The 12,344-nt window shown below is 40.1% G+C and overlaps 1 protein-coding gene across 5 annotated transcripts in view; it reads right to left on the reverse strand.

Moving 5' to 3' along the window:
* The window catches only part of WDR47 (WD repeat domain 47), a 72,683-nt gene that overhangs the window by 32,546 nt on the left and 27,793 nt on the right, over window positions 1-12,344 (reverse strand). For 3 of the 5 annotated variants that reach the window (XM_030936559.1, XM_030936557.1, XM_010372854.2), the window contains exons 4-6: window positions 11,357-11,441; window positions 8,121-8,923; window positions 1,602-1,728 (exon numbers count right to left, since the gene is read on the reverse strand). In XM_030936559.1, the coding sequence (XP_030792419.1) occupies window positions 1,602-1,728; window positions 8,121-8,923; window positions 11,357-11,441 (1,015 nt within the window). The remainder of the gene's footprint in view (window positions 1-1,601; window positions 1,729-8,120; window positions 8,924-11,356; window positions 11,442-12,344) is intronic. The other 2 variants (XM_030936558.1, XM_010372857.2) reach the window with 1 other exon arrangement.

Below are 12,344 nucleotides of genomic sequence, written 5' to 3' on the forward strand. Positions count from 1 at the left end.
TGCTTACAAGGGGGCCATGATCAGAGAATATAAATGTAGATAAAGACTAATACAAACCTGGCATTTCTTTAAAAATATCCATACTGCGGGATGGCATTAATATTTAATAAGCATAATGAGATACCAACTTACCACAGCCAGAATGGCCATCATTGAAAAACAATAGATGTTGGAATGAATAGGGTAAAAGGGAATGTTTACACATTGCTAGAGGGAATATAAATTAGTACAGTCTCTACGGAAAAAACAGTATGGTGATTTCTTAAAGAGCTAGATCTACCATTAAATCCAGCAATCCCACTGAGTATCCACTCAAAGGAAAATAAGTCATGATATCAAACAGATACCTGCAAGTGTATGTTTATTGCAGCACAATTACCAATAGCCCTAAATTAGTACTAAAAAATGTTCCATGTACACTTGAGAAGGGTATGTATTCTGCTGTTATTGAGTGGACTGTTTTATATATGTCTGTCAGGTCTAGTTGGTTTACAGTCTTGTTCAAGTCCTCTATATCCTTATTGAACTTCTACTTAGATGTTTCATCCATCATTGTAAGTAGGGTATTGAAGTCTCCAACTATTATTGCAAAACTATTTCTTCCTTCAGCTCTCTCAATATTTGCATCATATTTTAAAGCTCTGTTGTTTGGTGCATATCAATGTACTTTTAATAGTAATTTTTCTACTTCATTCTTTTTCTAATTTTAATTTTTTTCCTGCATTGCTATAAATACATTCTTAATACTTAGTTGAAAACAAAAAACATATTTAACTTATTAAAACCACTTAACACCTTAGAAATGGCATGCTATATAAACCTGTTTGTTTGTTTGTTTGAGACAGAGTCTCACTCTGTCACCCAGGATGGGGTGCAGTGGTACAATGTTGGCTCACTGCAACCTCTGCCTCGCAGGTTCAAGCGATTCTCCTGCCTCGGCCTCCCGAGTAGCTGGGACTACAGGTAGCTATGCCACCACGCCCTGCTAATGTTTTGTATTTCTAGTAGAGATGGGATTTCACCATGTTGCTTAGGCCAGTCTTGAACTCCTGAGCTCAGGTGATCCACCTGTCTCGGGCTCCCAAAATGCTAGGACTACAGGCAGGAGCTGCCACACCCAGCCTATATAAAACTTATATCCTATTTCACAATAAAATTTCCTCACAAAAACACTAAAGAAAAATAATCTAGAACCCTGGACTTGGATAAAAGTTTTATTCTATATTTAAAATGTCTAATTTCTTATTCTTAAATATAATTAGTAAAATACAGGCCATATATCTTAAAAATGTAAACTAGCCATGTTTAATGTAAGCTCAATTACTTGAGTCACAAAGCATGCAAACCATGCAATGTCACCTGTAATATTTTATATTGTTAATAAATTCACCTGTTAAAATTGCTCCAGAATACACAATGGCAACTAAAATACGTCACATATTAGGTGAAGAGAGGAGAGAAAGTAAGCTAATAATAAGAAAATCTATGTATATTCTTTCCTACTCCCAAATATCAGAAAATTCTTTTTATGTTCTAAGTAAATTCTATTACTTCTTACAAAGAGAATAACTCTGAAAAACACTAGGTATAGTAAATATTACCTCATTTTTTTCTTGTTTAGCTGGTCCTGGATTCTGTGCTCCATTTGCAGGCTCTTTTTCTGAAACTGAACTCTGGCCCAAGATTTCACTGCCTATAGGCCTCTGTGCATCAACAGGTGTATCACTTCTTCCAGAAACATGCAAAAAAAACAAAAAGGCAGAGGGGGGAGTAAAGGAAAATATATTTTAGTTAGAGAAATTTTATTTTATTATCATTATTTTTGAGACAGAGTCTCTCTCTGTAGCCCTGACTAGAGTGCAGTGATGTAATTTCCGCTCACTGTAACCTCCACCTCCCAGGTTCAAGCAATTCTCTTGCCTCAGCCTCCAGAGTAGTTGGGATCACAAGTGCCTGCCACCACACCTGCCTAATTTTTTGTATTTTTAGTAGAGACGGAGTTTCACCATGTTAGCCAGGCTGGTCTCAAACTCCTGACCTCAAGCGATCCACCCTCCCCAGCCTCCCAAAGTGCTGAGATTACAAGCATGAGTCACCAAGCCCAGCCAAGAAATTTTAATTTTAAAAAATGAATAGGCCAGGCACGGTGGCTCACGCCTGTAATCCTAGCACTTTGGGAGGCCAAGGCAGGCAACTCGCTTGAGCTCAGAAGTTTGAGACCAACCTGGGCAAGATGGCGAAGCCCAGTCTCTTTAAAAAAATAAAATAAAATTAGTTGGATGTGGTGGGGCGCCTGTGGTCCCAGCTACTTGGGAGGCTGAAGTGGGAGTATCACCTGATCCCGGGAGGTAGAGGTTACAGTGAGTCAAGATCATGCCACTGCACTCCAGACTGGGTGGAGAGTGAGACCTTGTCTCAAAAAATAAAAAAAGGAGGCCGGGCGCGGTGGCTCAAGCCTGTAATCCCAGCACTTTGGGAGGCCGAGACGGGCGGATCACAAGGTCAGGAGATGGAGACCATCCTGGCTAACCTGGTGAAACCCCGTCTCTACTAAAAAATACAAAAAAAAAACTAGCCGGGCGAGGTGGCAGGCGCCTGTAGTCCCAGCTACTCGGGAGGCTGAGGCAGGAGAATGGCGTAAACCCAGGAGGGGGAGCTTGCAGTGAGCTGAGATCCGGCCACTGCACTCCTGCCTGGGCGACAGAGCGAGACTCCGTCTCAAAAAAAAAATAAATAAATAAAAATAAAAATAAAAATAAAAAAAGAATATTTAGCCTGTGTATAAACTATACACAAATAGATTTTTTATTTTCCTTTCTTCTCTTAAAAATACCACAAAAAGGGTTTTTAAAAATAGGAAGGTCTTAATGGAGGAGTACTGGGTTATTAGGCAGGGAGAGTGAGAGTAGGTCTCCAGTTTAAAATCAGTTGTGTGGGCCAGGCACAGCGGCTTACGCCTGTAATCCCAGCACTTTAGGAGGCTGAGGTGGGCAGATCACGAGGTCAGGAGATTGAGACCATCCTGGCCAACATGGTGAAACCCCGTCTCTATTAAAAACACAAAAATTAGCTGGGCATGGTATGCGCCTGTAGTCCCAGCTACCTGGGAGGCTGAGACAAGATAAATCGCTTGAACCAGGGAGACAGAGGTTGCAGTGAGCCAAGATCAGGCCACTGCACTCTAGCCTGGTGACAGAGTGAGACTCTACCTCAGAAAAAAAAAAACTAAAAATAAATAAAAAATAAAATCAGTTGTGTGGCCTTGGGACAGCCACTTATATTCTCTGTGGCTCAGCTTAAAATAGGCTGATGAATACAAGTAATAGGTTGGATAATATAATGCCTAAATTATCTTTATAAAATATAAACTTATAGTTTTGTTATCTAAACAGTTTTTCCTCTAATATGTTTCTGTACAGTTTTAAGAATTTTTGAGATTTTATTAGAAGACGTTCTTTGGGCCAGGCACAGTGGCTCACGCCTATAATCCCAACACCTTGGGAGGTCGAGGGTGGCGGATCACCTGAGGTCGGGAGTATGAGACCAGCCTGACCAGCACGGAGAAACCGTGTCTCTACTAAAAATACAAAATTAGCCGGGCATGGTGGCGCATGCCTGTAATCCCAGCTACTTGGGAGGCTGAGGCAGGAGAATCACTTGAACCTGGGAGGCAGAGGTTGCGGTGAGCTGAGATCGCGCCATTGCAGTCCAGCCTGGGCAATAAGAGCTAGATTCCATCTCAAAAAAAAAAAAAAAAAAAAAGACTGAGGAGGAGTTTTTTGGCTACCAGGCTGTGCTGTAAATTACTAATGACCACAAGAAGTCCCCTTTTATGTCCACAAATAAAAATTTGTAAGAGCTATTAACTGTATAAAGAATAAAATAACCTTCAAAAAGTAACATTTCATTTAATTTTGCAACATATACAGAACTTCCATATGCATTATCTCATTTAACTTGCACAATAACCTGTGAAACAGGTTATAAGACCCATTTCACAGAGAGGTAACAGACTCAAAAAACAAGTGATTTTCCTAAGATTGCACAGCTAGAAAATAGAGCTTGAACTTGAACTCAGGTCATCAGACTCCAATTCCAATGCTAGTCCATGCCTGAAATACAAGCATTTCAAGCTTACATATTTCAAATGACTTTTCCTCCATTTTAAGTGTCTCTGTTCAAGTGGAAGGGTATCCTTATAAAATATTACACACTCCCTTTCTTTCATGTTTTATCTTCTTGTTCACCACAGTAGTTCAATCACATTGTAGCATGGTGTTAGCACATAGCAATCACCAAAAAAACAAAAATTTTTTTTTTGAGATAGGGTATCTTGCTGTCACCCAGGCTGGAGTACAGTGGTGCAATCAAGGCTCACTGCAGCTTCAACCTCTTGGGCTCAATTGATCCTCCCACCTCAGCCTCCCAAGTAGCTGTGACTATAGGCACACACCACCATGCTTGGCTAATATGTTTGTGTTTTTCTGTAGAGACAAATTTTCACCATGTTGTCCAGGATGGTCCTGAACTCCTGGGTTCCAGTGATCCACCGTGCCTAGCCTGAAATATATTTTAAATGCATACTCACTGAAAGAAAAAAAAAAAAAGATACTGACTTCAAGTATTTCAAGTAGTACTCCTCATGTTGCATACTTAGCATAATTGGTCTAATTGAGCTTATATATATATTTAACAAAACAATAAATAGAGATAGGGTCTCGCTATATTGCCCAACCTGGTCTCAAACTCCTAGCCTCAGCAATCCTCCCACCTCAGCCTCCCAAAGTGCTGGGATTACAGGTGTGAGTCACCGTACCTGTCCCAATATTTTTTAAATTACATCTAAAATACATTTAAAAATAAGTACATTTGTTCCAAAGTAAATTTTTATACTTTATCCATAGGACAGTTAGGACAGTAACTCTCTCATAGCACTTCATAAGTAGTCCTTTTTGACACACTATCCTTACCAAAGCTATGAGCTCTGAAGGGAAGAAATTTATATTCCCTAAGTACCAATCACATGCTTGCCACTCTACTAGAAGCTTTACCTCATTTTGCAAGTCAACGCTTTATTATATAGAGAAGATAACTGAGGCTTAGAGAGATTAGGTAACTTTCCCAAGGTCACACAGCCAGTAAATGGCAAAGCTATTGTTCAGACTTATGTCTGACTTTAAAGACTATGTTCAGGCCAGGCGCGGTGGCTCATGCCTGTAATCCCAGCACTTTGGGAGTCCGAGGTGGGCAGATCATGAGGTCAGGAGTTCGAGATCAGCCTAGCCAAGATGGTGAAACCTCGTCTCTACTAAAAATACAAAAATTAGCCAGGCACAGTGGCAGGCACCTGTAATCCCAGCTACTTGAGAGGCTGAGGCAGGAGAATCACTTGAACCCAGGAGGCAGAGGTTGCAGTGAGCCTACACTGCGCCACTGCACTCTAGCCTGGGCAACAGAGTGAGACTCCGTCTCAAAAAAAAAGAAAAAAAAAGTTAACCTACCCTTTAGGAAGTCCCTCACTTAACTGATTCAAGTTAGATTCTCCTCTCTAAAGAACATGAAAGAAAATATCACAACCCTCTCCTCTATAATCTCAGAGCAACTTAACAGAAAAGGCTTCCCTATACATTTATCCTATATTTCTTTTTTCTTTTTTTGAGATGGAGTCTCACTCTGTCACCTAGGCTGGAGTGCAATGGTGAGATCTCTGCTCACTGCAACTTCTGCCTCCCGGGCTCAAGCGATTCTCCTGCCTTGGCCTTCCAAGTAGCTGGGGTTACAGGCATGCACCAGCTAATTTTTTTGTATTTTTGGTAGAGACAGGGTTTCACCATGTTGGCCAGGCTGGTCTCAAACTTCTGACCTCAGGTGATCCAGCCACCTCAGCCTCCCAAAGTGCTGGGATTACAGGCTTGAGCCACCGTGCCCAGCCTTACCCTGTATTTCTTAAGCTTTAACTAAGGATCTCCACTTGCTCTAATTACTATTATTTTTTGAGACAGAATCTCACTCTGTCGCCCAGGCTGGAGTGCAGTGGTGCAATCTAGGCTCACCGCAACCTCCACTTCCCAGGTTCAAGCGATTCTCCTGCATCAGCCTCCTAAGTAGCTGGGACTGCAGCCATGTGCCACCACGCCCAGCTAATTTTTACATTTTTAGTAGAGACGGGGTTTTACCATGTTGGACAAGCTAGTCTTGAACTCCTGACCTCAAGTGATCCACCGTCTCGGCCTTCCAAAGTGCTGGCATTACAGGCCTGAGTCACCATACCCAGCTCACTTGCTGTAATTAGAAACAGAAATTCTGAGTCCACTGCTCCTTCCTCTGCAAAGAATGGCTCCAACTATCCTATGTAATGTGAAAAGGTTTCATTTTTATCTCTTTCATGGAATAAATTTATTGAAGTCAACACTAATACTTCATTGTGCCAACTCTAAGTTACAGAAAACCATCCATACATACTCATGGGTTTCCTGGAAAAATGAGGCAGAAAGTTTCCTAACCCTGAAATAAATAACTGTTAATCAGGAGTTTACTATTTCTTGCCAGGTTTGAAGGAAAAACTGAATGGTGGCTTTAACACTTATTTCCTTCATGTGTATAAAAATTACTAAATAAAGTAAGTGGAAATAATTATAGAGTTTTAAGTTCTGGTTGTTCTCCACACTACTATGTACAGCAGAAAAAAAGTAGAAACAATCTGGTATCCTTAAGGATAAGGAGTTAAATTTATACAATAAGGAGTTAAATTTGTGATATAGTCATACAATGAAATACTGCATACTTATGATTAATCGATATCAAGAAATTTTCAAGAATATGGAAAATAGTCATGATCTTTCAAGTGGAAAAAGCAGATTACGTGAAAATCTACGTAATACGTTCCCAATTTTTAAAAATGTATTCAGATAGCCGGGCGCAACGGCTCACACCTGTAATCCTAGCACTTTAGGAGGCCGAGGTGGGTGGATCAGCTGAGATCAGGAGTTCATGACCAGCCTGGCCAACGTGGTAAAACCCCGTCTCTACTAAAAATACAAAAATTAGTTGGGCATGGTGGCAGGTGCCCGTAATCCCAGCTACTCAGGAGGCTGAGGCAGGAGAATTACTTGAACCCGGGAGACGGAGGGTGCCACTGCACTCCAGCCTGAGTGACAAGAGCAAAACTCCATCTCAAAAAAAAAAAAAGAAAAGAAAAAAAACAGTACTCAGAGAAAAAAAGACTGGTCCAGCTAAGTATGAGATTGTGTGGGATTTTAATTCTCATACTATTACTCTTCTATATTTTCCAAATTTTCTTCACAGCACATATATTACATTTATAACCAGCAAAAGAATAAGATACAAAAATGAAGATTTTTCTCATATAATTTTAACTATCAAAAATTTTAAACGCTTACTAAAGTATTAAGGACTAACTTTCAACTAAAATGACCTGAACATTAAGAAAACATACACACTCCTGGGCATGGCGGTTCACACCTGTAATCCCAGAACTTTAGGAGGCCGAGGCGGGATGATTGCTTCGCTTGAGCCCAGGAGTTTGAGACCAGCCTGGGCAACACTGCAAAACCCCGTCTCTATCAAATATACAAAAATTAGCCAAGTATGGTGGTGTGTGCTGGTAGTCCCAGCTACTAAGGAGGCTGATTTTAACCTGGGAGATTGTTCCACTGCACTCCAGCTTGGGTGACAGAGCCAGACCCTGTCTCAAAGAAAATAAAACATATACACACTATAATTAGATTATCTCAAACTTCTGAAGATTTCCTATTTTTTTTTTTTTTTTTTTTTTTTTTTTTTTTGAGACAGAGTCTCGCTCTGTCACCCAGGCTGTAGTGCAGTGGCACGAGCTCAGCTCATTGCAAGCTCCGCCTCCTGGATTCACACCATTCTCCTGCCTCAGCCTCCCAAGTAGCTAGGACTACAGGCGCCCACCACCACGCCTGGCTCATTTTTTGTATTTTTAGTAGAGATGGGGTTTCACCATGTAAGCCAGGATGGTCTCGATCTCCTGACCATGTGATCTGCCCGTCCTGGCCTCCCACAGTGCTGGGATTACAGGCATGAGCCACCACACCTGGCCTAAGATTTCCTAATTTTTATAAGCAAATGCTTACCGCTCAGGGGATTCTTCATAAATACTGTGACATTCTGTATTCTCAAGCATGAGACTTCTACTGAGGTTTTGTACCCCTGGATAATGGAAGTTAGCAAAGGAGTGTGACATTGGAGAAGTTTTGTTTCCAAGGTCTGAAATTCTCTTATCATGACTGGTTAGTCCACAGGTGAGGCCATCTAAAGCAGGATTCAAAGAGCGGGTCATATAGGCATCAGCTGATTGAGGTCTTCTCATTGGGGATGATGGATAGGGAGAGAGTTTGCTGATAAGAGGAGTCAAAAGATCAGCATATGCAGCTTTTGTAGGTTTCAGAAGTTTGTCAACATGAATATTAAGCATTTTCTGTTCAAAAGCACAAGAGAAGACAGAAGATGGAAGATTCTGAAGCCATGACAGTAAACTCAGATCCAAGTCATCACAACCATTACCACATAAGAGGTCAATGCCAAGAAGCACTTCGCTTTCTGTAATTTCTTCTCCAGTTGCTTTACTCTGACAAAATTCTACACAGCATTCATAAAGTAGGCCTTTCATTACAAGCTGAAATAAACGATTGTTACTAGCTTTAAAACCAGCTTCACTTAGCTTCCTATCAGCAGGGATGAATTCTGCAACCATGACACAAGCCTCTTCAAAACAGTGAACTCGTGCGGTACTGGGATTCCAGTCCTTAAACTCGGCATGATTGGTCAGACGAGGCAAAGTCAAAAGCAAACACAGCTTACTATAGTCATCTTTAGAAGGACAGTATTCTTCTAGAGCATGTAAACATTGCACAGCTTCTTGCATGGTAAATTCCAGCTGTAAGAAAATATAAATTATCAAATAATCACTATAAAAAACATGCTGTGAAATATGAAAACAACAAGAGTACAAAGAATAAATTATATTGCCACAGAATACTCATATAATCTGTAGGATATGCAACAGCTTTCAAGACAGGAACCAAAATGTTTTCACAACTAAAATAAAAATAATAAAAAATTTGGTTAATTAGCACATTAAACTTTTATCTATAAAAACACTGTTCTATTATAATTCAGGCTTAAGACGGGATCTCACTCTTCTGCCCATGCTGGAGTGCAGGGGTTATTCAGACACACAAATATAGTGCACCACAGCCTTGAACTCCTGGGCTCAAGTGATCATTAGCCTCTAAAGTAGCTGGGACCACAGGTGTGCCACACTGCACCCAGCTCTCAAATATACAATTTTTTAAGGGTAAGAATAATTTTTCTAGAAATAAAAATTGAAGCATGCCAATATTCAACTGTTTATAAACCCTGCTATTATTCCAGCTTACCCAAAAGGCAAAAGATCCATTCTGTTAGTCCTAACTTACCTTAGAGCAAAATTGTGTGGGGATAGAGAGTCAAGAAAATGGAGCCGAGCGCGGTGGCTCGCACCTGTAATCCTAACAATCTGGGAGGCCAAGGCAGGCGGATCATGAGGTCAGGAGTTCGAGACCAGCCTGGCCAACATAGTGAAACCCTGTTTCTAATAAAAATACAAAATATTAGCTGGGCGTGGTAGCAGGTGCCTGTAATCCCAGCTACTCCGGAGGCTGAGGCAGGAGAATTACTTGAACCCGGGAGGCTGAGGTTGCAGTGAGCCAAGACCGCACCATTGCACTCCAGCCTGGGCGACAGTACGAGACTCTGCACCAAAAAAAAAGGAAAGGGAAAGCCTACAGTTGACGTACTACAAAACAATCCAGACAGACCAAAAAGGAAGCTTAGCTGAGAGACAAATTATAATAATTTGTATAGTGAATATTGTCTTTGAATCACAAGCTTGTAATGATGTAAGGAACCTCAGCACTCACCTGGTCGAGCCTCCATATCTTACATATGGGAAAAGTCAGGGTACGCATTTACCAAGGTAATTCAGTTGATTAGTGGCGAAGACAGAATAAAAAATAGGTCTCCTAACTCATGTTCCAGTGTTCTTTTCACTTTTGAACATCATTGTCTGGCAAATATTTCTCTTTTTTTTTTTTTTTTTTTTTTTGAGACGGAGTCTAGCTCTGTCGCCCAGGCTGGAGTGCAGTGGCCGGACCTCAGCTCACTGCAAGCTCCGCCTCCCAGGTTTACGCCATTCTCCTGCCTCAGCCTCCCGAGTAGCTAGGACTACAGGCGCCCGCCACCTCGCCCGGCTAGTTTTTTGTATTTTTTTTTTAGTAGAGACGGGGTTTCACCGTGTTAGCCAGGATGGTCTCGATCTCCTGACCTCGTGATCCGCCCGTCTCAGCCTCCCAAAGTGCTAGGATTACAGGCTTGAGCCACCGCGCCCGGCTATTTCTCTATCTGAAAGTCTCCACTGTAAAATCCTTTGGTTTTTGCCACAGTCTGAATGTTTGTGCCTCCCTAAAATTCCTATGTTGAAATCCTAACCCCGTAAGGTAAAGGTATTAGAAAAGCCGGGCCTTTGGGAGGTGACTAGGTTATAAGTGCTCAGCCCTCATGAATTAGATTAGTGCCCATATAAGAGACCCCAGAGAGCTAGCTAGCCTCTTTAACCAGGTGAAAACCCAGCTAAAAGGCACCATCCATGAACCAGAGCACAAGCCCTCACCAGACAATGAATCTGCTGGTACCTTGATCTTGGACTTTACAGCTACCAGAACTGTGAGAAATAAACTTCTATTGTTTACCAGCCCCCTAGTTTATGATATTTTGTTATAGAAGCTCAAATGGACTTAGACACTTTACTTCAGTTAACAGTTACTAGAACTTAATAAAAGTTTTCTCGGTTTTAGTATTAACACTGAATCTTTAAAAGTCACTTTCCTAATCAAAATGAATTTAATTTCATTAAATTTAAATAATCATGAAGATAAACATTTCAGCAAAAAAACTATCTCTGGATCAAAGAAAATACGGAAAAGACAGAGAAAAAGGAAATAAACATAACCAACCCACTTCTGGGATTAAAAAAAGAAGAAATGATAAGAGTCATCAAGTCAAACTTTGGCTATTGCTGACTTACCTTAAACAAGAGAGATGCACACACGCTTCAACTAGCCAGCTATTTATATATCTTGGCTTAAACCATGGAACAAGTTTAGAAGCGCTACAGATTGAAAATACTACACCTGGAAAACACCAGATCTTGCCCCATCCCAGCTCATAAAAACTTTGAAAACTTGTGATGCTAATCCTTCGTTTTAGTGACTAAAATACTTATGACTGAAAACAAGACTAGGGCGCAAACCTTCAGGAATAAAAATCTTACATGCTGGGGCTCATCTTCTGCTGACATTGCATTGTTAACACATAAAGCTTCTAAAAACTTCTGCTTCAGGATAATATAACGAAACCTGTGGAAAAAAAATGAAACATTAATTTTTCCAATGTCTGATGTCAAATATACTTAGAAGTTACTCTATAAGCACTTTTGCTTTAAGAAAATTATTCAAATAATCAAATAATTTACAAGGCTTCTTATATTGAAGCCATAACTGAAGAAAGTTCAGTCACAAGTAATCACAATTTAACACTCAGAGAATGAATTTCTATTTCCAATATTAATTGTAAACAAAAATCCAATTTTTTAGAAGATATCAAATGTTATCTAATAGTAAATCAAAAAGTCTTATATCCAAAATGTTTTGTTTACCTTACATTGTTTTTTCTTTATTAAAAAAATTTTCATTGACAAATAATAGTATATATATATGGGGTATGTTACATTTTTATATACATATACATTGTAGAAAGATTAAATATTTTCTTTTTAAATATGAGAAAAGTCTAATAAAACATGGGACTGAAAGGGTAGGAGAAAATAAACATTTCTAAAACGTTACAAAATAGAGACTTAGAGCTTTTTTTTTTTTTTTTTTTAATAGAGACAGAGTCTCAAACTTTGGCCCAAGCAATCCTCCTGCCTCAGCCTCCCAAGCAGCTAGGACTACAATTATGTGTCACAGCACCCGGCCAATTTTTAAAATTGTTTCGTAGAGACTGGGTCTCACTTTGTTGCTCAGATTGATCTCAAATTCCTGGCTTCAAGCAATTCTCCTGCCTCAGCCTCCCAAAGTGCTTGGATTACAAGTTATCAGCCACTGTACCTGGTACCAACTTAAAGCTGTTTAACAAGAATTTTTCAGTGAGGGAAGGGATAGTAAAGAGTCTACCTACATTGCCTAAGAATCAAAAGTTTTATTGCCCAAAGCAATTTATAGAAAAAGTGTTTCTAAGTCTGGAAAGAAAAAAATAAT

This window comes from Rhinopithecus roxellana, chromosome 8 (assembly GCF_007565055.1).
Source record: "Rhinopithecus roxellana isolate Shanxi Qingling chromosome 8, ASM756505v1, whole genome shotgun sequence".
In the NCBI taxonomy this organism is placed as follows: Eukaryota; Metazoa; Chordata; class Mammalia; order Primates; family Cercopithecidae; genus Rhinopithecus; species Rhinopithecus roxellana.